Raw genomic sequence first — 26,828 nt, 5'->3', positions numbered from 1 at the left:
GCAATAAAGAATAAAACTCTGGGTTCTGGGTTCTTCTATTGGAAAAATATGACTGTGTCAACATTAACAACTTCTTGAAAACTTGGCAGATATTTTCAGTGTAATTATTAATGCAAGCCATTTCAAATCTTCTTAGTTACTAGACAGGTTGCAAATAAATTATGTAAATAAATATTAATGTAATTATTAACGTGGTAATTTTATGTGCTATGTAGGCATGCAAGGAAATTATAAAGATGAAAGCTGCTGAACTTGTTCATGTTTGAGGATATACGTAACAGTGACTTATTGCCTATATCATCAAGAGATAGAAATACACAAGTTTTCAGCTTTATAACTGAGTACGATTGTAAAAATATATGTGTGATTTTTCATAGTGGTTAAGTTAATAACATGTCACTATAATTTGTATACTTCTGAAATAGAAACCAAATCATGTGCATCAGAGTTAGAAGGCAAGTAAAGGCAAAATAGCTACAAAGAAGCTAGTGGCTTACTTTTTTAAAAACCCAGCCTTTGCTGGCAGATAGCAGATCAGAGGTTTCTCCTTAACCTGTGAGGTTTCTCGCAGAAGAGAATAGAGATAGCATGTAAATGTCTTACTTCCTTCACAAACCTTTGAAAATGTAACCCAAAGATTACTTTGCCTCTCACCCTCAGCTCTCAATAACTCTCAAGGGAGTTGGCATGTCTTATCAGACATGAGCAGCCAGGCAAGGCCAACCAGCACATTGAGAGGCCAGGACAGCATAATGCTCAAGGCCATTGGGCAGGTAGAGAAGGGCCTCTTGCTGTGTTAAACAAATGTGGTTTCCTTCCTGTCTTCCGCAAGAGCTAATTTTGTTTTGCACTTCTCTTCTGGTATAAGAACAATAAGAATTCATAAGGCCATTCCTCCTGTGAGTAGGTGTGCATTAGATTATCATAAATTCACAGATAAAAAGTGCAGTGGTCAATGAGAACAGGCATTCTTGGATGAAATAAAAGGTTTAATTGAAAGTACTATCCCAGGAGAGATGGATGACTGAGCGTGGTATTGAGTAGACATGAATTACCATAAACCAGAGAGTGAGGGAAGTAAAAGGAAGATCATTCTTTTTTTTTTTTTTTTTTTTTTAATTTCTAAATCTGTTTTTCTTTAAGAGAATGTGGGAGATTATCCTAATAGAATATTAGGGGAAAAGTGAGTTTTTACTCATATACCGTATTCTTAGAACACTGTTAATGTTTCTTAGGAAGTTACAGCTGAATTTTCTGCTAGTACAGATAGTTTTGTTAGAAATTTGAGATCTAGACAGGGTACAACGTGTACTGAGATGCTGAATGATGGTTAAAATTTATATATACCTGTTGTGTTGAGTTACAACATACTGGTAAACAAGTTACACTTATTCATAATTCTAGAATTTGATTCTTTGATGTCTCTCAACTTGTTCTTTTATTTAGTATATTGGGTTTTCGTTCAGTATAACAGAAAAAAATAAGTTAAAGAGGCTTCTGAACATACGGTCTCCATTAAACACTAGACTGCTTGCTTCGTATCACTGAAACATGGCTACCTTTATAAATCACACATATTTCTTTAGCCAATGCCCTACTTTCGATGTGGCTAACATAATAGAATGAACTCTACGTCCACAGAGACAAAGGCTAAAACAAAGATTGCCTTAACAAGAACGTAATTGGTCGGGTGTCTCTTTTACTAGTCATTAATATATTTGAATTATGACTTTGATTCTTCTTTCAGGTCAACTAGAATATAAAAAATATTCTGGATTATCTGTGCCTAATGTAAAATGGAATTGAAAGGACAAAGATGGGGAAATATCAATTGTATTGAGTATTTTATTTAATGTTTGTATCCAAGTAGTACCCAATTTAATTTAAAAAACTGCCAAAGCAACTTTTAGTTTACTTTTCAGTTTTATTTAGAACAAATGAATTCTTTCAGTAAATGACTTTCAACTTTTCAACTAATTGTTTAGGAGTTGACGTAGACACAGTCTTAGTTTTAAATGTGAAAATTGTTTTTTAAGGTTAATTTGAACAGGGTAGTTGCCAAATAGTACCAGCTGTCATAATAAAACAGAAGTGAATGACAGATTTACTCCACCCCATATCAAAACTCAGAGCGGATATGGTGATCAGATGAGCCAAGATAAATTTGAGTTCATAGAAACATTTGCAAGCTATTTTCTTTCATAACTCAGCCCTTCATAGGCATCAGACTGCAAACAGGTCATGACTAAGCTTAGCATTATCATAGCACTCTGTTGCTGTAGCTCTCGCAAATGCACTACCTAATATTCCAAAATTTCATTTGAAGAAGATGGTGGTGGTGACAATGGTCTATATTTTAAAGTATTAGAACTTAATTAGCAGTTTGTAACTATTTTTTCGTATTAATGAAAACGCGACCCACGTTGAGCTACAAAGGAAGAACAAATTGATGTAATGCTTGTCAGCAATGCTCTATAAAAATTAGTTACCATGCACTTATCCTCAGGCATGCATTAGAGTAGGTGCTGGTGGCATAAATATAAGTAGAATGGTCCTTTTTGCCCTTGAAGTTATTAAAAATTTATACAATAACAAATAACCATGATATAATGTGATTTACTTATGTATAGAGTGCTGAGGAGACACAGATGAGGGCCCAGCCACAGAGAGTAGATGACAATTAAGATGTGCTTTGATGGGTAAGAGTTTGCCAGTGGGTGTTGAAGTGGGAAGGAAGGAGAGAATGATTTTTAGGTAGAGGGAATCCCATCTAAAAAGTAAAAGCAGCTCTTTGTAACATTTAATTAATTAATTTCGGTCCCATCTAACAAACATGCTAGAAAGTTAATGTTAAAAGTGTTAAAAATATGGTTTTATAGATAAGATACAAGGAAAGCATAGCCTCACTTTTTTTGGGGGGGGGGGGTCTTTTAATAGTATTATCTCAAAAAAGGGCATTGTGGGATAGTAGTGTTAACAAAATAATTTATTAAGTCATCCTGTACAAATATTTGTTTTACATATGGCATCCTACTGGCTGCTGAACTGTATTCAAAGTTGAATTAAACATAATTCCTGCCTTTGATGAGATGACAATGGTATAGTGAAGTTAAGACAGATACCTCATCAAATAATTATAAAAATAGAAAGTGATGAGAATCATAAGGATGGGGAAAAAAAACTAAAATGGGAGCTCAGAGGAATGTAAATTGTTTTCCCACTGATAAAATCACGGAAGGAAGAGGTGGCTTATATACTGAGACACAAAGTCAGAGTGGAAATATTAAATAAAGAGTGTTTTATTTCCTTATACTTTCACGGTAAACTTTCTTTTGAGGTGACGATAATTTTTGACACATATGCACATACATATGAAATAAAGATTTTTACATATGTGCGATTTCATTAAGTATAAAATTATAGGTCCGTACCATCAGGAAAATGCTTGACTAAAATGATACATTTTATGTATCAACAAGTAAAAATGGAGTTATGTTGGATTAAATTTTTTAAAAATTTCATTCCTTAGGCACTAACTGAACTGAGATATTCCTTGTTTAATCTTTGAAGCATACTTAACTTTGTTGGAAAATTAAGATCCATTAGTTCAGGGAAGAAAGAAGTCCTGCTCAAACCTACATCTAGGGAAATATTGATTGGAAGTGTGCTGAACTTTTAAACTTCTTGTAATTACACACTGATTTTACAGGAATTAAGGCCATAGAAATTGCTCCTTTACCCTTGTCCTGCTTTCTCATATATATAGCAGCAAGGCAGAGGAGCATCTGGAAGGTGAATACTGAAGAAAAATAATGTAAAGTGAAAGGCAAGATTCAGTAATTCAAGCCAGTTATTTAGGACTCTCGGGCTCCCTTTCAAGAGCTTGACGGGAACAGTGCAGGGGTGTGGGAGGAGAGATCTTCCCAGATCTAAGGTACCTACCTGCTTCCTCTACCTTGAGAATATCTCACAGATCTAGAAGCCACCATGAAGTTCAGACTATAAGACGGTATCTTAGTCTGTGAGAGCTGCTTTAACTGGGTGGCTTATAAACAACAGAACCTTAGTTCTCACAGTTCTGGAGACTGAAAGTTCAAGACCAGGATGCCAAGCATGGGCAGGTGAGGGCGCTCTATTGGGTCACAGACTTCTTGTGTCCTTATACGGCAGGAGGGCTAAGGAGCTCTGTGGGGTCTCTTATAAGGGCACTAGTCCCATTCATAAGAGCTTCACCCAGATCACTTCTCAAAGGCTTCACTCCCAAGACCATCATTTCAGGGGTTAGGATTTCAGTATATAAATCTGTAAGTGACTCCAGCATTCAGATAATAGCAGATGGATATATGTATTAAATAGAAAACATGGCATTAAAAAACAAAAGGACATAGTTAAGAGAAATATAAGCTCTATAATATGTCATTAACCATTGATATCTCCCATGTACTCCCCCCCCCAAAAAAAAAAAAAATTTACCCAGTTGGCAAATGTAATATTGGTCTCAATTCTTCACTTCCAGTAGTAGCATTACATATCTTCACCTTTGTCATGGTTTAATGATGTGTGAAGAGTACTTTTCGCACTATAGCCTGTGGACTTGGCCATGTGAATTCATTTGGCCAATGAGATGTTAGCTGTTACTTAGTAAGCAAAGGCTTTAAAGTTACTTTTATTTTTGCGTTCCTGTCTTTCATCATGTGAGAAACATGCTTCGGATATCCAGTGGTCTAAGGAAGATGAGAACTACATGAGGCAGACATGCACTTAATCCAGAGTTTGGGAACAAGCCCACCAGAGCTCAGCCCAGATCAGCCACACTCCAGTCAACCTGCAGATATGTGAGCTTTAGAAAAATGCCTTATTGTGCATATCAAAATTTTGGGATGGTTTGTTATGTAACATTTTTGTTGAAACAGCCACCTGACACATTTATCCACTTTTCTCCATTAATTAACACTGGGATTATTTCTCCTTTCCTTAAATTTATTTTGTAGTAGTGAGGTTAGGAAAATATATTACATTTTAATTTTAATGGGTTTTCTTACTCTATAGAACCTAAATGACTTCTTATTTTATAATCATTTTTACTGAAAGTTAATCGAGTAATTGATTTAGTTATTAGAAGACAAATTACAGTGATGTATATATAGTGAGAACATTCTCATTACAATAGTAAACACGTACTGTGAAGTTACAATGGCTGTTAACCACTGAGATTGCTCAATCTCTATTTGGAATTTAGGGTTATCTGTGATTAAAAGTATACTAAAGGGGATTGATTTGTAGTCTCATTAGATGCAACTCAGACATCAGAGAGAAGGGCAGGGTTAAAATAGTTATATTTCTACCATTTGATTTTCCTATAAGTCTTAACCAACAAATAGAAACTCCCCCTTCTCCTCCCACCTCTACATAAATATTTCTTTCTTGATGCTATGTTAGTACTGTTTTATACACTGTAGCATAATTTAATAAACATGACTCTCCTTACCTTAAAATGAAAGAACATTTACTGGGTCTCCTAGGGAATGTGTAGGTAACTGAAATGCAATCCCTGCCTTTACAATTCTTGAATTTGGAAGAAAGCTATATTGTCTTTACTAAAATAGTTATTGTGCCCTAAATAATGGCACATATACTTAGAATGGAGGGTGTTATGTAGAACATTCTCATACTTCTACTATAATTTTTTTTTATTCTGTACCTGTATACTTTCTAAGATCCCAGTGGAAACAACTTATAATTTATTGTCTTTAAACTACTTACAGAAATATCCCAACCTATAACTAAAAGTATACATATGATTTTTAATTTTTTTATAAAGAAAATTATAGAACAAAGACTCTCTCGTTCTAAAAGCTTCAGAATGTACTTGCTGTTCTGCATCTTTTGAAGCCCGGCGTCACTAATGTGACACTTTGTTGTTGCTGATGCTAATTGTGACATATGGAATGTCCACAGAAGTGTGATGCAGAAAAAAGTTGGAACTGGAAGGTTTAATCATGAAGTCATCTGGTATCTCCAGGACCTTGTTCATGACCTATGAGATTTCTCTCTTGAGCCTTCTCTGTTCTCTGCTCCATTTCTTTCTAGCCTAACCTTCTTTCCCTATATTCTTGAATAAAACATTGCTTTAAGTATATGTTAAGGAACACTTTTTCTATAATATGCTTCATGCAAAAATGTCTTCCATGGTCAAAGATTAGGGAATATGTATGAACTTTTTAAACGCACTGAGAAGTCCTAAAGAAAAGAAACCTTTATACTAGAATTTTTTGTTATAGTAACCCTCATTTTTACCCTACGCTCAGTGACGTGACCCTATGCATTAGACCTTAGATTGACCCGAGTGTTAAAGGGAACCAGTTTGGTTGGCTTAGTTGGTTTCTGCAGCCCAATCTCATGGGGCACAGCCTCAGGCCAGACTTACTCAGGAAGCCCCAGCAGCCTGTAGACTATCATGGGGTCAGTGGGCACCTCCAATTCTGTCAGGGCCACCCCCTTTCTGAGCAGCGGCAAACACAACTGGTGTGTTCCCTTCCATGAGATGCAGTATATTGGTATTTATGTTTAGCTTTTGTTCTTGATAGTGGTGATGTCTTCTAAAGGAGTTAAGTGCAGGTAGCCTGGTATATAAAATATTTGTGATGGCAAAGATTGTGAGAGTATTTCACCTAAGAAACCAGCCTCTCAGATAAGTCATTTCCTCTTAGAATCAAGCCTGTTATGCTTCTTTTTTAGATCAGTAAATTATTACAATCATATTACTTGTTCTTGGATCTTATATTCATACAAAATCACTTTTTCTTATATTTTAACCACTGAATTATTGCCTGTAACATATTTAAGACATTTTTAAATCAGGTTTCTGTAATCTACTTTTAACAGGAAGGAGTAAACACAGAACAAAAACCTATTGTTTCTCAATATTGACAAACCAGGTTCTAGTTTTATAAAAATGTATGCTGTCTGAATTATAAAATGTTCATTTATATTACTTTTTAATGACCCAAAATATTATATTTATTTCTTTAATCTTTATCTGAAAAAGAAAAAAGTTGCCACTAAACTGTTGAATTTGTAATCTTTCAAGTACATTTTCTGTAAATAGGAGGGGCAAAGGTTACTCTAAGAATCAGCTCTGACTTACTTTACTTTGGTTAGTTTTAATCTCTGACTTTGTATTAAATTAAGGTACTTTTATATTGACAGGCAATAAAGGATGGGCATTTTTTGACATTTGTTTCCTGGTATTAGATTAATCCTTTACTTAAAGAAAATTGGTTTTTGATAAGTTCAGTCAGAGATCAGCTCTTACTTTCTGTAGTTTCCTCCTTCTGCCCCCTTTCTGGGGAATGGATTTCAAAACACCATGAAAAAAACTGAGTGTCTCAATTATGGATACTTTACAGGATTTTCTTCATTCAGGTCTTTGGTTAAAAATTATTTTAAAATAAATGTGCACTTGAGATCACATAAGGAGATATATTTAAAATATTGATTATTGAGCTAACTAGAAGATATCTACATTAAAAATTTTTATCCATTATAAGTAAATACCAGTATTGGTTATATTTAGCTCTATGAAACTTCTCTCCTAGATGTTGCAACATTAACTTACATTTTTTTCTATATGATTGATGTATAATATTGAGCTTTGGGTTAATTCTCAACAACCTGTAGTATAATTCAGAAGATTTTTTTTTTTTTTAATTATCTGCACTATGATCTCTGATTCTTTCTGGTAATTTGTCTATGTCTTTTGTCCAGAGGGCAAAAGACTTTAAAAGATAATCTTCTACTTGTAAATCACCAAGAGTTCTGCTGATTTCATTTCTGTATTAGCAACAATGGTGGAAAAGTCTTTTACCATTTATTACAGTGATCATCCTTAGCTCGCCATTGTCCTTTGCGTGTGCCCACTCATCTCTGGTCATCTTCTTTTCTTTACTCTCTGAAAAATATAACCTAAAATAAAATGCCTCTTAGCTCTTGTAATGAGCCTCTGATCCCTACTCTAAAATGATAATCACATTTTAAATTTTATATAATCCAATTGGCCAAAAATCTTTCGTGTTCTTAATAGCTATTCAACCTTTTTTGGAAGATTAAAAATTTTCAGAAAATTAAGTGTCTTGGAGGTGTCTTATCTTTTTATTGTTGTGAAAATTTATTTAGCTATAACAAAAGATTCATCACCTTAAATTCTTTAGAATTTACTCAGACAAAATTTAACAGTGGTTACACTTATAAAATATCCTGGCAGAATTGCCAGGTATGGCTTTTGCTTTACTGTGTGTGTGTGTGTGTGTGTGTGTGTATGTGTGTGTGTGTGTATTATTTATTTATCTATCTATCTATCTATTTATTTATTTATATATTTTTTTTTCTTAAAGCTCTCTTGTTTGAGTTTTGGTAATTGACAAAATGATTGCATGTGAAACACAACTCTTGCATAAAGTAAGCTGCTCACAACACAGACTAATTACACATTAGGGAGGCGAGGCAAAGACATCCAGAGCTTACTTGTGCTGAGCCAAGAACACAGCATTTAATGAAATGAGGGCCATAAGAGGTTCAGCATGGATGCTTTCAGGTCTGACCTGGGCTTCTGGGAAATTGAACATTGACACTACAGACTGGTGGATTCCCCTGGGCTTTGAAAAGCTGCATTATTACCACTTGCATGCGTGAATCAAGTACTGCTTTGCAATACAAGAACATTTGTGATTCTAGAAAATGGCCACATTTGGAACACTCTTAAGCTAATAATGTGGATGCCTCCCTAGTCATCCATCTTTCTGCCTCTCTTTCCTCCTCTCACACCACATAATTACTTTTGATATTTGTTTGATAAAAATGGTTAGCATATCTGGCAGGGTCCTACTATGTAGATTCCTATTTCTTCTTTCCTATTCTTAAACTCTGTTTCTTTCCTGCAAATAATACTGTGAATGAAACAGAAAGGCCCTATGTTGTTCAGTATACTTTTTGCCAATTTTGTTTTGTGTAGACAGGTCATTTCCCATTAGTGTTTAGTACACAGTAGATACTTGATAAAAATTTGTCGAATGACTGTATATATACATCATTGCAGTGTTTTCCAAGTTGAAAACTATGGTCCACTATCTCAGTGTGGTGGGTTGTGACAAAATTTTTTAAAACATAAAATGGCACATAAAATACTAAAGTCCATTGCACTGTAAGTAGTGTCCCATGAAACTTTTGTTTGTATATATGTGTGCACAAATATATGTATATATGTAAATGGGTAGACAGAAAGATAGGCAGATAGGTAATGTAGCATTGGATGCTTGATCACAGTGCTTCCCAAACTTGATGGAATGTACTATGAATGTTGCTGGTTGCAATGTAACTTACATGATGCAATTTAAAACCGTGAACAATAGTCCAATGTCTATCACAAATTAGTCACTATGACACATCTTGGTGCCTTCACTGAGGGTTTGATGTTGAAGCTGAGCTGTGATATTATCTCTCCCAGGAACAGGTAATATGATATGAAAGGGAAATTGAGCTAGATTACATTTAAATTTTCTTATAACTGATATTTTATGCTTTTTATAATTATTTTTTATGTAAAAACTAGTTTGTATAAACATTTAAATTAATGAAATCTGGAATGGTAGGAATCAAATGTGGTGCCAGTAATTAATTTCACACACACACACAAGCACAGGCACCCATACACACAATCTCGCAGAGTCACAAATGCACATATATATATACATATAAGCACATATTGTTGGACACTTACCCATATATATTAATTCATTTATTAAACAAATATTTATCTGGTGCCTATTTTGAGTCTGGCACTGTTTTGAGCACTAGCAATATATTGATTGGGGTGGGGGAGGTAATAATATGAAAGTTCCTGCATTAAAGAAACATTATTAAAAAATAATCAAGCAAGTACATACTGTGTGATAAATGCTATGGAGAAAAACAAAGAAGGATAATAGACTTGGGGAGGGCAGTGTTGGGAGGCCCTGAAAATAATTTTAAACTGAATAATTAGGAAAGACCTCAACAATAATTGGCATTTGAACAGAGACTTAAAGGAAGTGAGGAAAGGAGGTCTTCAGGAATCCATGGGAGGATCATTTAGAGCAGAGGAAAGAGGTGATGCAAAGGACTTGGGGCAGAAGCATGCGAGCAGCGTTGAAGAAAAGTTGCAAGGCCAGTGTGTCAGGCGCAGGGTGCGTAGTAGGAGATGTGGTCAGAGAGGAGAGTCAGGGCACTCAGCTCATGCAGAGTTTGCAGGATCTTGTTAAGGACTCTGTTTTTTTCTCCAAATGAGGTAGGATGTCATTTGAAGGTTCTGGATATTTGTTTTAATAAGACCATTCTGGCTGCCATGTTGAGGAGTAGCTTGAAGAAGAGAAAAGCAGAAGCAGAGAGATCAGGTGAGACGCAGTGGGGGAGGTGGTTTTAGTTAGAGTTGTGGGGTTCCGTACGTGTTTCGCAGTAGAGCTAAAAGGAGCTGTTGCCGGGCTAGATGTGGAGTGTGAGATAAGAAGGTGACACAGAGGTCTCTTGCTTGAATGTCTGGAAGAACACAGTTGCCATTAACTTGTTCAGAGGGAACAAGTTTAAGGGAAGATCTATTTGGACACAATAATTTCAAGGTAAAATCCTTAAGGGAGTCGATCGCTAGAAAATCGGTTATATCCATCTATAGTTTAGGTGAGAGGAGTAGAGATATGAATTTGTGGCTTATGAGTGTAAATGATATTTAAAGCTACGAAATTAAGTGAGGTAATTTAGGAAGTGAGAATGGGAGAGAAAATCAAACCTCAGCTGATTGATTTCTAGGACTCCAGTATTTAGAGATTGGTGAGATGAGAATGAATTAGCAAAGAGTAGACAGTGAAATAGAAGGTGAACTATCAAAGAGTGATGTCCTGGACTCAAGAAGAGAAAGTATTTCAAGAAGTTGTGTCTTGAGCAATTGAGTCTAGCGCTACCATAGAACAAGAAAAGTGAAAGGCGAGAATTGGCCATCATATTTAGCAACACGGAGGTCACTGGTGATTCTAAGAGGAGTTATAAATATACTACATACACACACATGCACACATATACACACATATATAGTTATAGAATATATACAGATATTATATGTAGTTTTAAAGAATATATATAGCTCACATACTACTATGGGTATATATACTATAAAAAGTATATATGGTGTTAGAATATGTATATGTGTATAAAAGTGTGTGCCTGCCATTACAGAGATGTGTTCACCATCTCTCTAGTTGGCAGTACAATAATATAGCAAATGGTTCTTATACAAGTTCCTTTTATAAATACAATGATTGAGAAATGTTTGGAAAACAGAAAAATTATAAAGAAGAAAACAATCATTTGAATTCCAGTGCCAGTAGATAACCGAGGTTTTTTTTTTTTTTTTTTTTTTTTTATATAAAAATAGATAAGACTGGGTGAGAGGCAGGTAGATAATAGGTTGTTGGGTAGGTATCTGAGTATATATAGAGAGTGTGTGCCTTACATAACTGAAATATAGTATACACATAAGCTTTTGTACTTAATTTCATATCCTGTTTTCACATGATTAAAAGTCTTTGTGTCAAAACTATTTTACATAATTGTGACTCGTAAAAAATAAGAATAAAAAATAAAATATACATACGCATAACTAACCTAACAAACACCACTCGATAGCTTGCATTTTTTTTTTTTTTTTTTGGATTCTTATGTAAGTAAAAGGCAGCATTTTTTCCATGTACTATTAAATTTAATATTTATCACTTTTCCTACTCCATTCATGCTACAAAGGTCCCATTTCTGCCTTGGAAAATTAGCTGCCATATAATCAGAGACATAACTAAGTGCAGAATTCCCTAGTAGTTTATTCTGCCCAACTAAGTGGATAGTCATGAATCTGTGAGCCTGAGACCTAGTCAATTGCAGGGCCTTTTAGTGCAACACCTTCCTGGGACTTGGGAACATACGGACAGCCTCTCTGGACCCTCACTGCCTTAACCTTGACTGCAGTCAGGGCTGTGGTTCTCAACTGGAGGCGATTTTGACCCCTGGAGATATTTGGCAATGTCTGAAGGCATTTTTGGTCGTCACAGCTGGAAAAGGTGGCACTACTGTCATACAACGAGCAGCAGTAGCAGGGATTCTGCGAAACATCCTACAATGCATAGGACAGTCCTCACAACAAAGAATTACCAGGCCCCAAACATCAGTTGTACTGAGGCTGAGAAAGCCTGAGTTAAAGATCCTCCATGGCTGGCCCAGGGCAGGGGCAAGGGCATTAGGCATAGGCACATGCAGTTGGGGCATCTGAGCATCCACCCTGAGACCGGCTCTAGAAACCTGAAGGACTTTCCATCTAGAGACATGGCCTGTAGTGATAAAGTATATGAGATAATCAAAAGACCCCAAAAGTAAATAAATGAAATTAGCAAGATTTCCCTTATTGTGCCAGGCTTGTCTCTTTGGATTTTTTTTTTTTTTTTCCTCCACCAGATGCCTTGGGTGGAAAAAACAAGGGATGCTACTGACACTGGGAAAAGCTCGTGTTCAAAGAACAGAAATCCAGGGAGGATCTGGGATCTGGATGTGCTACTGCCTTTGGGCTCATCTTATTACTAAGGTTCAGCATTTGGGGCACTTGTGAGGACTTTATACTTCTCTCCATCCTGCTACAGACAGTTGTCTGTCAAGACTTAAGCTTAATTTTCAGAGTTACTAGTTGAGCTGAGATTATTGGAGGAAGACATTTAGCATATTGATTTTTCCGTACATTAGGCAAAGGAACATTTATTTCTAACAGAGGAAATGGCTGTGTTAACTACTGTTATGGCTTCCTTCACCACTGGGAAGTTTGCTATTATTAGAGACCACCAATTATGACTTGAGCCTGATATAGACCAAGAAGGATATAAAACATCTGTAACTGGGTGGAGAATGTGAAATTGCATGGCGTCTTACTGTCATTGTAGGAATCTGTCGGGATTTCTTGTGGCGAGACGAAGTGATAGTGGTTCACAGAAGTAGCAGCTAAGAGTCCCTAGCACAGGAACCACACTGCCTGGGTTCCACAAAGCTCCAACACTGACAGGTCTTATGGACTGCAAGCATGGTATTTACACACATGCACACATGATGCTTACAAATGCTATGTACCTCAGTCTCCTCACCTGTAAAAAGGCATGATACTAATCCTCAAAGGGGTATTGTGAAGAGTAAGTATATTAATATGTGTAAGCACTTAAAACAGAACCAGTCACTCATTGGTAGCCACTAGTTTGTTTTTGTTGTTATTGTTGGCTCTCAGATATCAGGGACTTAAAAAAGATCAGTTTTAAGAGTAAAATGAAAAGATAATCATAATATCATCTGCCTTCTATTTTGTTTTTACCCCTTATATAGTAAATGAAAGGTATTATTACAAATAGTGCTACCTTATTAAGAATTAAACAGTCGCCCCACCCAAATCCTGATTTAATTATAAAATAAAGTGGTTCGAGTGTATTACTCAAGCAAAACTTTGTCCCAGTGTCACTTTGTCTCTGGTAGAAAAAAGTTGGGGAAGTTTTCTAGTCTTTCTCTAAACTGGTATTCTGAAACTTCTAGTAAGAACAGTGGTTCTTTAATTTATACTTTAATTCAGTAGAACTTTATTAGACTGAAATTAACCAAATCCCAGAGAGGGCTGGAAACATAAATGATTATGAAATGTTATGGATCTAAATAGGGCGTTTTGGAAGACAAAGCTGAAGGCTAATACTGCCATTCCAATGGAAAAAAGACAGCTAGTTTAAGTCAAATAATGGGAATTTTCTCTTAGATAATAACGTAATGAGTTATAAGAACTAACCTGTAATAAGTTTATTAAATTAAGCAATAAAGTTTCATTTCTTTGAAGCTACCTATTATGAAAATATTTACAGCTAACTTCATTTACAATGAAATAAAATGAAGGAACTATTTCTTTAAAGTTAGATGTTTTTTTTTTTTTTTTCTATTTTGGTAGGAGTTGAAAATGCCACGTCGGTGGTTCTTACTATGATCAGACCTCCAAATCCTTTGTTAGTTATGGATTCTCTGCTACTGCTGATTTTATAGTTGTTATTTTGTGACTGATATTCAGACATTCACAGTGATTTTTAAAATATGTAATTTTACATAAGAGTCCCTTAAAGTGACCTTAAGATGAGAGTCTCCAGACATAATTGCAGAGAGTAAGGAACTACCAACCTAGAATGAGTTGATGGTTTCACATTTTTCAGTTAAAGCTGTGGCAGAGGTTCACATTTCTGCAAGCCGGAGAGGGATGCAGAAGGGGCACCCACGAAGTTTATTTTATCACATGGACAGCGCTTTCCTATTCCCACTACTCTATATTTGAAAACACTAGGGACCAACCGTAATTAGCCACAGGCTTCTCCCCAGGTAGCTGAACCCTGAGTGTGCCTTTTGCCACCAAACTCTGTATTTTTTTAGAACAACTATTCTTGTGGCTAGGTATCATTTGTCAAAGAGGACATGAACATTTGCTGTAAATTATCATCTTTGTTTAGGTTCAAAAACTGATTGCTATTGAGTTATACTACCCAAGAAGCAGGCTTAAGGCCTGAGTTTTAACAAAGTGAGATTTAATTCAGTGATATCCATTAGAAATCACATCCTTCTAACTTTAAAATAACATTTTATATTTTCAATGCTCTGTCTTCTATTGGTAATCTTTATCAATAGCATTGCTTTCATGGTAATGATATATTTTAAATTATATGAGCCAAATATTTCCTCACGATTTTAGCATGTTTTTACACTAAGCTCTGTTTCTTCATCTGTAAAATGAAGGTGTTATAACCACACTACCTTGAAGGCCTTGTCTGGTACTTAAGACTCCCCAAGACTAACATCCAGCATCTTTAATTATTGAGAATATTCCACTAAATTTCTAAATACTTATGCAATGTTTCAAAAGACATGACTCTACTTTGCCAAAGGATCTCCTCTGTTGACTGTCACCAAGAATCATTCCCCAGAACTCTCCTGCCCCTCCATGGACGTGGTGTTAGTCCCCTACAGCAAGAAAAGACCAGTCTGTGCCTGCCAGGGACAGGATTACGGCTGTTAGAGGTCCGTTCAGCCTGTCTTGCCAAGTGTGTCTGCGTTTGGCCATCTGAGTGTGTAAACGTTAATCCGCTTTCTTCCCTTCACTCTTTGCGCTCTTCTCAGCAGAAAGGAGAACCTGACTGCTATGCTGTCTCCCTGGAAACAACTGAGCAACTTACCTTCGAGATCCCCCTGAATGATTCTGGTTCTGCTGGTCTTGGTGTGAGCTTGAAAGGGAACAAATCTCGAGAGACTGGAACAGACTTGGGGATTTTCATCAAATCCATCATCCATGGAGGTGCTGCTTTTAAGGTGAGTAGGAATGATGGTTGCATATCAGTGCAAAGGTACTTGGAGATGTGGCTGTTGTGCTTGAGGACTGGATGGAGAAAGTGTATGAAGGCTCGAGGACTTGGAGACTTTCCTGCCTGATGCAGGAAGTGTGTGTGAACACATCTGAGCAACAGTGGTCCGTTTTCTTACTTTAAGTGATTGATTTTATTTCCTAAAGATAGTTCTAAAAACCCATCACGATTAATATTTTTTCTTGCATTTTTTTATTACTGTTAGAATTACTCTGAATTTGTAACATGACAGAGTTGAGCCTAAAAATACACAATTAGAAAAACAAAACTAAAAATAAATCAGTGTAAAGGCAGCAAATAAGAAAATTGTGCTTGCAAGAAAGAAAGCTCAGTGGAACCTGAGAATGATTGTAATATAAACTAAAGGTCATTTATCACACTTTATACACTTGAAGATAACCATAGTGCTGGGAATGCACATTTGCCTTTGAACTTGGAGAGTTTATAAATTTCCAAAAAAAAAAAAGGGAAAGATTCTGCCCTTTAACATTGACTTGGAAGTGTGATCATAACTGCTAACGTAGTATAATGTACTGGTTTTCTAAACTGCCTGGGTTCAGATCCAACCCCATTTGCTAGGCATGTGCAAATGTGGCCAAGGAACTTGACCTGCTAACCTCCCATTTCCTCATCTGTACAATGAGGATAATAAATAATACCTAATTCATAGATTTCTAAGGATTAAATAAACTTATACACACAATGTAATTGTGGCAGCAAAGTGCTCCCCATCAGCTTTCCTCACCGTCATCGTCACCTCGTACTGTACATGAGACTTCCTGAGCTTGAATCCTGCCCGAATGATGCTCACTCTCATGAATATGGACAGGTTACTTGTCCTCAATATGCGTCATTTGTGAAAAGGAGTGAAATTAGTATTGCCTATCTCCTGGTGCTCCTGTGAGGACAAAAAGACACAAGATATATAAAGTGCCTACGTAGCACAGTGCCTATAATAAACTTTCAATAAATCTTAGCCATTTAAAAATAATCTCAATATTAATAACAGGTGGCATCTCCCACACAAAAACCAAGAAAGCCTAGTTAGGGTTTATAGGAACACCCCCGGTCCTAGATTCCTGGCTTTGTTAAAACATTTTTCTTCTTGCACTTACCATTCCACTTTTGTTTCAGACCTAGGTAACTAAGCTGATGTCTTTTTCCTTAGGAAATAAATGTATTTTGGATAGACAATTTGTTAATGCATTCCTTGGATCAGTTAGCTTTTGTTGCATAATAAATAATGACCAAATTTTAGTTAACGTATATCAGTAAGCCTTTATTTCCCTCATGACTCTCTAGGGCACCAACAGGAATATTCAGATTCAGGCTAGTGTCTCTCTGTCACCCTGTAGGTCACAAGTCTGAGTATGCTACCTGTATTTCACCTGTGCCTTGGAGCAGCAGGCTAGCTACAGCATGTTCTTTTCATGATATGAGGTGCCAGAGGGCCAGTAGCAATGGGCGAAGCCTCATACATTCCGGGCTCCAAACTGGCTCACTGTCACCACATACACACAGCACCACCTCCACACCCATTGGTCAAAACAGCAATATGGTTGAATCCAAGGTCAGTCCAAGGTGTGGAGAAATACAGTCCACCCGTGGCGAACTGTACAAAGACTTGGGCACAGAGAAGGGTGAAGAATTGATGATACCCATCATCCAGACTCTACAATCTGGCCCAGAAATGCATAATCAGAAGCAGAAGAACAACAATAGTAATAACAACAGCAACAGAAAATAACATTCATTTTTCTTAGTGCAACTATATGCTGGACAGCATGAGAAGTATTTCAGGTGGCTCCTCTAATTGTGTTCTTTACATTCACACTGGATTATCATGTCATTGCATCAAAGGGAAATCGCAGGTTGGTGCCTCTCCATATAAGGCCTATGGTCACATAGTCAAAGTGCTTAAACTAAAGTTTGAACCAAGGCAGTCCGACATCAGATCATGTAATCTCTGCCCTGTGATGAATGCTCTGTCATCTGATCCATTCATATCCCTAGAGATCAGAGGCTATTGTCCTGGAATTATCTGGGATCATGCTTGTCATTCTTAGCCAAGCCATCTAAGCATGTGTTGTGTTTGAAGATGAGTCTTAGTCCTGTTCATGGACACCAGCTTGATATTCTTATTCCTAATGACAGCTCTGATTGCAGAATTTATTCCAAGTAAAATAGAAACTGAAATGAATTTTTGGAAATTAAAAGCAAACATCTTAGCTTTCTTATGGGCAATAACTTAAGTTCAAGCAGATATTGGCGAGCTGGTTTAATATGTATATCCATGTTTGTGAAAGTAAGCATCTCCTTACCTAAGCAGTTTCTAACAGTCCTGTTTCTTGCAGAAAGATTTTACTTTTCATTTATGTAAATTTCTTTCCTGACACTGGTCTGCTGAGTCAGACAATCACACCATTAAAAACCACTGGACAGCATATTTATAGCTGATCTTAAACAGGAAGAGGCATCAATCACGAATTTAGCCTTATTGTGAATGTTTAGTACCCATTTGTCTTGTTTACTTTTTGCAGTGTAAAGGGTAGAGGCCTGAGGGCTGCTCACAAGAAATCTGATTAACTAGAAAAAAAAGAAAAAAGAAAAAAGGAAAGAAAATAAAGGAAGGGAAGGAAAGAGGGAGTGAGGAAGGGAAAAGGGAGGAAGGAAAAAAGAAAAGAAGGAAGGAGGAAAGAATTATTCTATTTTCTTTCTGCTGTTCCAGTAATCCACTGTTACTCCTCTGAAATTTGCCACCTGTTCTGTGATTCACGATTATGTTTTAAAAAAATTGTTTTGAGACTTTGTTCCTGTCCCTGTTCAGAAGATACAAATGTAACAGACTGCAAATCCCTGGGGCAAGGGGAGATAAGCATGGGGAACATCCAGCTTTAGCATCTGGCCCTAGGTTTTTACCTGAAATCGACAAAATAATCTTTCTACCAGAGCAGGATCTTTTTCTCCTGGCTCTTCATACCACTAATTGGTTCTCAAGGTGTTTTTCCCTTTAGGGAAGGTGGATTTTTGAAAACTAAACTACTTTGAAAAGTATGACCAAATTCTTCCTGTGGATTCTGTGTGCTGTATTCTCCTGGGGATTTCTGTTGGTATAAACAAAGGTGCATTGCCAGATGGAAAACCCCTGAATGACTGTGACCATAACTGAGGGCCTCTTCCCCCACTCCCACCCCTCCCCCACCCCACCCCTGCCCTTACCTTTCATACTACTGCTTTCTATCATTTCAGCTCTTATTTGAGTCATTTCAAATAGAGATGCAAATCTCTATTTGAAAATAAGAGCATTCAGCTACCCTAGGATTCCATCTTGGAAGTGAATCCCTTACTCCTCTAAGGGCAAACTCCATTCAGAATTATCTAAATGCTTAAATATTTAAATTCCAGTCTGCCTTATCAAGAAGCAAAGCCCAGAAACTTCCTGCTAGTGTCAGGACACATTTTCCATCTCAGACCACTTTCGCATACAGAGTTCTCTGTGGACCCCTCTGAAGCATCCCTTGAGCTTTGCCATTTACAAAGTGACCAGTGACTATAACAGCCAAATACAACTAGAGTATCGATACTAATGTGCTTAAACAATAACATGCATTACCGTATGTCTGTAGTTTCATTTTAGTTTTTCTTCCTGGGCATTTGCCCCTGGACTACCATGTAGCTGTTTCCAGAACCAAAATATGCCAGATACAAGTATATGTGTTGATTTCTTATGACCCAAGGACTATGGCTGGAATGAAATTAGGATGTTCATGAGAAGGCTCTTCTAAAATTTCACTTCTGTGGTCGGAATTTAAAGTGAATGTAGTACTGTCACTGTTAAATTAAAAAAAAAAAAATGTCTTTATTGCAGATAGAAAAAAAATACTTTGAAAAAATTATCTCCTTTCCCAAAATCCACACAAGTATTAGCTTTTCCTCTTCTCTGGACAAACACACACAGTCTTGAAATTTTATTTTTTTAACCTTAAAATTGAATCATTTTTAGAAAAAAAAAATGTATAACTAGAATAGTGGTAGTTTTAAAAACCAAAGTAGAATATTAACATGCCGTAGTAAGAACAGAAACCTCGGGGAGTCTGAGGAGTCTGTTTTACGAATTCTGAATGATTTTTTTTTTTTTTTTTTAATATACTGACTTTGAGACTAGAATGTGTCCTGTGGAAACCTGGAAATAATTAGGTAAAAAGTAAAATTCAAAGACAATTTTTGCTAAGGGGAAAATGTCATGTATCAGGTAGATTATTTAAGGGCTTTTAAATAGAGAGAATGAATTTAAGAATACCTGTTATTTTCTAGAAAATTAATTAGCCAGGTTTGTGCTTAATAAATACTACTTGATGATGATGAAATTAAATGAAAGAAAAATGCCTGACATAGCTAATTGCAAATGCATGCACTCAGAATATGAAATAAGCATAATTTAAGTGATTTGATTCCTGTGTGCTTAGTAAATTTGGAATACTTCCCTTTGAGAGACGCAGAATTTCATAATCTACACTATTTAGTAATTGGTAAAAGAAAAAGTTTTATATAATATGAGCAATCCCTTATTTTTAAAATGACTAAAATACGAATTTGGGGAGAGACTACACAGTTCTAGAATTCCTGGGACCATGGTGCTTGATTCTGAATCTTCAGGTCGCTTCATATTGCGAACATTTAATATCATCCAAGCTCTTAACAGGAGTCCAGAAGGAGTTCCCAGTGTGACTAATTTCCACCACTGTCACTGCTGGTATCTATAAATCATGTGACAGATATATAATTAATAAATTCAAAGGAAGATAAAAGGGACAGCTTTTTAAGGAACACTAATGTTAAATGATTTCTTCAACTATTCATTTTCCTTAAATTTGATAATGTTTTCTACTGGTAGAAAACCATAAAGATCATTACCAGGAGTTGCGTCTTTCAGTTTTTTATCTTTCACAAAAGGACCATACAGTCTGATCATTTATGTTATACCAATTATTTTTGACCAATTTTCTTTAAGAAAAACCAAAAATGTTAATATATAACATATAATATATATGCTAACATATAATAGTCTATACTACATACATAATGTTATATACTAACAGATTATTAGTATATAATCTGTTATATACTATATATATTATATATATTAGTATATAATCTGTTAGTATATAACATTCCCATAAATGAGAAGCCTGACTATATGAATTTTCTGCAATAGTAACTATTTTATAAAGATACAATATAACCTTACTTGTAAAATCCCACAACACTAGCATCAGTCTTTACTTTTCTTACTCATATTTAACACTTTCACATGTTTTTTATTTCATACATAGATATGCAAATAAGTAAATTTATACCATGTTGGATAACATTTTGGAATTCTACCTCAATTTGATGTATATTCTGGACTCCAAATTGTCTGAGAAGGCTTGAACTGGTAGACCTAAAAGAAAAGGAAATTATAATCTACAAAAGTTGATATCCAATAATGATGATACTTTGACTCTGAAAATAGTGTCTTTGGCCTGAAAGTTATATTTACCTTCATGATAAGTATTTATAGGCGTATTTATAATGTGCTCAGAGTTTTGTCCTAGACATCTTGCTTTGGGCCCATTTTTCTAGTGACTAGACTTTTAGCAATCATAACACAAACAAGAGCACAGTTTATTTTTCCATCTTTCAGTAAAGAAGTGGAAGACACCTCTGAAATTCTAATGCAGTTAGGCATTCATGCAGAATCTTCTTGATTCGTGTATAACACATACACCTTAGTAAGCTTTTCATTATCCAATTTTCTAAGCCAAAGTAAACTTCAAACAGAAAATCAGGAAGGAGATAGGAAGGGATGGAGAGGAAACTGAAATGACAGAAGACAGAAAAAGTATAAAACAAGTACGGAATGCTATTACAGCATAATAGGCCAGTGAATATTGGTGATGAATCTGTCCGTGCTTCTGAAACTTATTGCTGGGGAAATTATAAGATTCACTAATGACTATAATAAAGGCTATAAGTTACAAATATTTATCTGTGCCCATTATGCTTCCAGAAGGTGTTTAAAATGGAAAGAATTATAGCACATTTTGAAAACATGTCAGAGTGGTTTGATTATGTATATTATGATACCATAAAAAATACTCTTCAGTTACCTTTTAAAAAGTAAGTCATATGTCACAGGTGCTGAGTAAACGATATGTTGCTGGAACTTCACTGGTTTGCTGCATAGAAATGAAGTGAGGCTGCATTCCATAAATAGACTTAAAATTTTGCAATAGCTGAACAACAGAATATTGGGCCAGTTCACAGAAAGTAATCAGGCTTCACATTTAGACCTAGAAAGGTTCTCTGAACATGTGCTGGTTGTATCCGTGCCAGCCTGGATTCACGAATCTTGAATACCTGCAGTTTGTAAATTAAACAATTTGTCTGTTGTACTTGAAACTTACACCAGGCCCAAAGCACCTGAATGAAATGTTTCTCAAGTGACTCAACTTAGCAAGCATTTTTTGAACATCTGCAGTGAGTTATGTAATATATAATAGAATGGAGACAGGAAACATAAGAGGACTCATTCCATAATCTAGGGAGGTGGTAGCATAATAAATTAAATATATAAAAGCTCTAATATGATAAGGGTTATGGTAGACAAAAATAAAAGTATCATGGGTATTGAGATGATGAAGCAATTAATTCTGCCTATGCATGGAAGGCAGTTGCTGGGCCTTATTAGGAAGGATGAATAGATCTTCATCAGGTGAGCAGGAATACAAAGGACATTTTGGACAGAAGGAAGACTGTGGGGCAAGTCACCACGGCGTGTAGACCAGAATGCAATTTTCTGTCCCTAGAAAACAGAGCTCTGATTGGGGAAGAATGCCGCCATTCATATTGGTAGGAATTGTGTTAAGACAGATGGTGTAAAGCACTAACATAGGTAGGTACTCTTCAAGACAAGAAGTTACAAATGTCTGCTCTTACCAACCTGCTTTAGTCTGCATCTGTTTTAAAATCTGTACTTTAAAATCTCTATTTACTCTTGTTCCTTTCATTGCTACTCTTTTTAAATGAAGTTCAATGATTTCAATCTGGAATGCAAGCTTTTTTCCTAGATCGAATTCCCCCCCCCCCCAAAAAAAAAAAAATACTGTAGGCAGATGTTGATATGGAGTGATTTTAGAGCCTTGAGAAAGTTTTATTTAGGACAATCCTCTACCTCTGTCAGGAGCCATCTACCTAGAGTCCTATCTCACTGCAGGGAAATCGTGCTTTGCAATATGAAGCCAGGCTTTGGGTTTGGGCCCTGGGTGTTGCTAATACCCCAGAAGACCTCACTGAGGGCCCCTTTAGAAACATGCAGAGGCAGGAGCTGACATCTGGTCATGATTAATCCTCTCAACACCATGGCCTAATGCGAACTGGCTTTGGGCCCCAGCCAGCTACCCCTGAGAAAGCCAGCCCACTCTCTCATGCTTGTCTCCTGTTTTGCAGAGGCTAGTTCTTTACCATAACCTTTTTTTTTTTTTTACTCTCCCCTCTGTATTCATGAGTATTTTAGAAGTAAAAGGGCCTCATAAGAAATTGGCCCAAAAAGATGGATTAAGCTATGCAATGTCACCAGTAACCATGGCAGAAGTTGTACCCAGGTACCGTAGAATGGGGCTGAACTACAAGGGCACTGGACCCCCTGGAAATCATGGATATGCTTCAGTGGCCGCCTGAAACATCCTCCTAACTAGCCCCCCCACCCCTTACAAAGAGTTATCTGGTCCAAATGTGCAGCTGTGGAGAAACGCTTGTGTAAATATTTACTTTTAAGAAGGAGAATCTGCAGCATTTATTAGATTCTCAGAAGAGTCTAAGAACCCATAAAGGACAAGGATCAGTCACAAAGTGGTTGAAACATGGACTTCAGAGTGACCCAGACCTAGTTCAAATCTGCTTTTAGACATGTGACTTGTAATAATTCACTTAACTGGCCCGATACTTGGTTTCTTTTTTATAAAATGGGGCAGTAGTCCCCAATGCATAGGATTGTTGTCGGGATTAAATTGTCTAGTGCACATGAAAGGTTTAGCACAATGACTACACAAAATAGAAACTCATTAATAATAATTGTTATTAATAATTGAACCTTTGATCATCTCTAGAATCTGATTTTAGAAGAAACATAGCATGGGTATATGTCTGACTCAGACACATGAAGACCTACCTGGTCATGCCAGTATTCTTTGACTTAATTTCTCTGAGCCTCCATTTTTATATCTCTTAAATAGCAGAGGGATATATATCCAACCCAGGGTTTTTGTAAGAAATGAATGAGAGAACATATGCAAAATAGTTGCACAAAGAATGGCCTTTATTAGATGTTCGGTAAAAGGAAGATATGATATGCAAACATTGTGTTTACCAGTGCACCTTTTTCCTGCATTAGAAACAGGTTAGGGCTGATGAGACAATTTGAAGCATCCCAGGACATGAAGAAGTTCTAAATCTCACAGCAGTTTTTGCTTGTCCAAAAGTGCCCTGAGGAAATTACTTCTTGTCTTTACTCTATTCTCTTTCTTCTTTTTCCCTTCCTCTTTGGGAACTTCCTCTGCTCCCTCCAACATGGAAGTTGGATAGAATTGGTTATGTGTTTGTCAGAGGCGAGGTGTGTAGTTGCTGTCGTTTTGATCTAGAATCTGAAACCAGTAAAGTCGGAAGGAAGGCGCCTTAGTCTGTTTTGCCATGACAAATTACCATAGACTGGGTGGCTTAAAAACTACAGAAATTTATTTCTCACAATTCTGGAATCAGAAATCTAAGATAAGGCACCAGCAGATTTGATAACTGGTGAGAGCCACCTTCAGGGTGATAGACTGATAAGATGGACATCTTGATATAACCTCACCTGGCAGGTGGGGCAAGGGAGCTCTCTCCTAGGCCTTTCATGAGCGTGAATCCCATTCCCGAGGGCTCCATTCTCCTAATAACCTCACTTTGGGCATTAGGATCTCAACATGCAAACACTCAGTCCACAATTATAATGAAATAAATACCCTAAAATTACTGAGCAATAAATATCCCTGGATAGTCAAATTGCCTTATGAAAAATCAATTGAGAGGTAGCATTCGCATGCCTAAGTATTTACTTAAACATAATATTAATAGGAAAAAAAATAAAACTGTAAAAATCTACTTGGTAAAATTTTTCCAAAGCAGAGTAGTCATACACAATTGTGAGGGGTAGTTGGTGAGTTCTTATTTGAATCAACTGCATTATAGATCAACACTAGACCTAGATATGCATGTATAGATAGCTAGATAAGTAGACAGGTTTGCCTCCTTTTTCTAGTTCGCTTCCTTGCTCTCCACCCCCCAGCACCCTCTCCTGTCTTCACTTCGTTTGTCCTCCCACTGGCTTTTATATAAGGTTCTCTTCCAGGAAATATCTGGTAACATACTGTCCTCTCTTGTTTCAAAAGCCTTTTTTTTTCATGAAGCATTACTCCCTTAAGGATTAGGCGTTGTCATCTTTTTAGAAGACAGAATGGTTAGTGCCTAGGGAGTGCTGAGAAGTCAGAACTTGGGCTATTCTGATCCAGCTTTGACCTTAACTAGCTGACCACGTCCTAATCTATGTGGAAGTGACTTCTCTTAAGAGGCGTTCAATAAATTGTTTCTCACCCTCTTTGGACATCACATTATTTATCTGTACACAGAAGAGGTTGGACAAGATGATCGTTAAGGATTTTTCCAGCTCTAAATTCTGTGATTATATTCTAAATGTTAGGACAACGTGGTGCTTACTGGCATCACCATTAAGGAAATTACCCACCATTTATCTTATTAAAAAAAGAGCACACACCAATAACAACAGACTAGCCAAGCCTGAAAATGGGAGTCTGTGTCTTTTTATTGCACCCACAGCTCTCCAGTGATGCTTATGATGAATGTGAATGTCTTCGAAAAAAATTCCAGCTGCCCTGGGGTGACCTGACCTACCTCTTTGTTTGGTACTTGGATAAAGCAAACATGTTCTACTTCAGTGTAGTTCCGCATGCTTTAGATTTGGAAGGTAGCTGAAAATAAAAGTTTGTCCTTAATACCTATTTATAAGATATTATTTTACAAAAAAAAAAATTTGTTTTTTTTACATCTGCTTTTCTCTTGGTTTATCTTCACACGTACCTTGTCCCATACTTCACAGAGAAGTTTCGCTAGGTGGGATCTCACTCAGATTTCATTCCCTCCATTCTAGAGATATTCATAAAGTTTCAATTTTTATCTTTCATCTTCCTGTTGTAGAGGATGAGGTGTCCTGCCAAAACTAAGCCTCTACAAATCCAACACTCGACCTCATTTCCTGTTACAGAGCTGGGATCTTGATCCAACCTTTCTGCTTCCTCCAGCTATTTAAAAACCACACATCTGTCTCCAGTCATCCTAAAAAGGTTTTTAGTGACCGTCCTAACCATCTTCTCAAGATTCAGCCCATTCGTCCTCCTTTCATTAAATGCAAAAGTAGAATAATTTCTCGAGTTTTGTCTCACTTCATGGGACTAAATCACTAAGGTTGTTTTTAGCCCCATTTCCAGTAACTTTGCTTTTATTCTTATGTGCCTCACTCAAAATTAGATAAGAGAAATGAAGAGATTTTTTTAATGTCATTCTTTCAATTACAATTGATATTTGATATTATTTTATATTAGTTTTAGGTGTATAGCATGGTTAGACATTGTATAATTTACAGGTGATCCCCCTAATAAGTCTAGTACCCACCCGGCACCATATATTAGTTAGTACAGTATTATAAAGTATAGCATAGGAAATATAGTCAATAATGTTGTAAGAGGTTTCTTTCTTGTTTGGCCTTTCCTGTAAATCTCCTTCCCAGATTTCTTCCAAGTTAGGGTAAAGGTTAGGTGAAGTGGGAAAACAAGAAGGGAGGGAACATTATGCTCCATTGAGGCAGTCCACGCAGACATTTTATAGCTCCGATTTTCCGCCTTTCTCTCTTGAGCTCATTCCCTTGCCATCTCAGTTTCTTCATCGAGTGGGCTTATGCTCCTTTGGGTAGCCTCCGAAGTCCCCGGTAGCCAAGATGCCCTCCAGCAGTGCATCTCCGCGCGGGCATTTGTGCCCCATAGCAGCTTTCACCACCCGCTCTCTCCCCTGCTGTCAGCAGAAGAACTTCCTCCAACCATCTGCTACTGCATTAGTCAAAGCTTATCAACTTGTCCACAGGATTTCTCTCTCAAAGCCGTACGATTGGTCCTATTGTCCACTGTACGTCTGGTTTTCTGTTTTAAGGATCATTTTTCTTTTGCTTTTTAGTCTGATTTGAACATGGATCCT

The 26,828-nt window shown here is 36.6% G+C and overlaps 1 protein-coding gene across 2 annotated transcripts in view; it reads left to right on the top strand.

Moving 5' to 3' along the window:
- Positions 1 to 26,828, top strand: part of PARD3B (par-3 family cell polarity regulator beta) — an 893,411-nt gene that overhangs the window by 507,575 nt on the left and 359,008 nt on the right. Inside the window, exon 11 of one of the 2 annotated variants that reach the window (XM_036237191.1) lies at positions 15,247 to 15,435. In XM_036237191.1, coding sequence (XP_036093084.1) covers positions 15,247 to 15,435 — 189 coding nt within the window. The remainder of the gene's footprint in view (positions 1 to 15,246; positions 15,436 to 26,828) is intronic. The other variant, XM_036237192.1, reaches the window with a different exon arrangement.

This window comes from Rousettus aegyptiacus, unplaced genomic scaffold (assembly GCF_014176215.1).
Source record: "Rousettus aegyptiacus isolate mRouAeg1 unplaced genomic scaffold, mRouAeg1.p scaffold_m13_p_2, whole genome shotgun sequence".
NCBI classification, from domain to species: Eukaryota; Metazoa; Chordata; class Mammalia; order Chiroptera; family Pteropodidae; genus Rousettus; species Rousettus aegyptiacus.
Note: the sequence above shows the minus strand (reverse complement) of the source record. Positions and strands in the feature narration are given on the sequence as shown.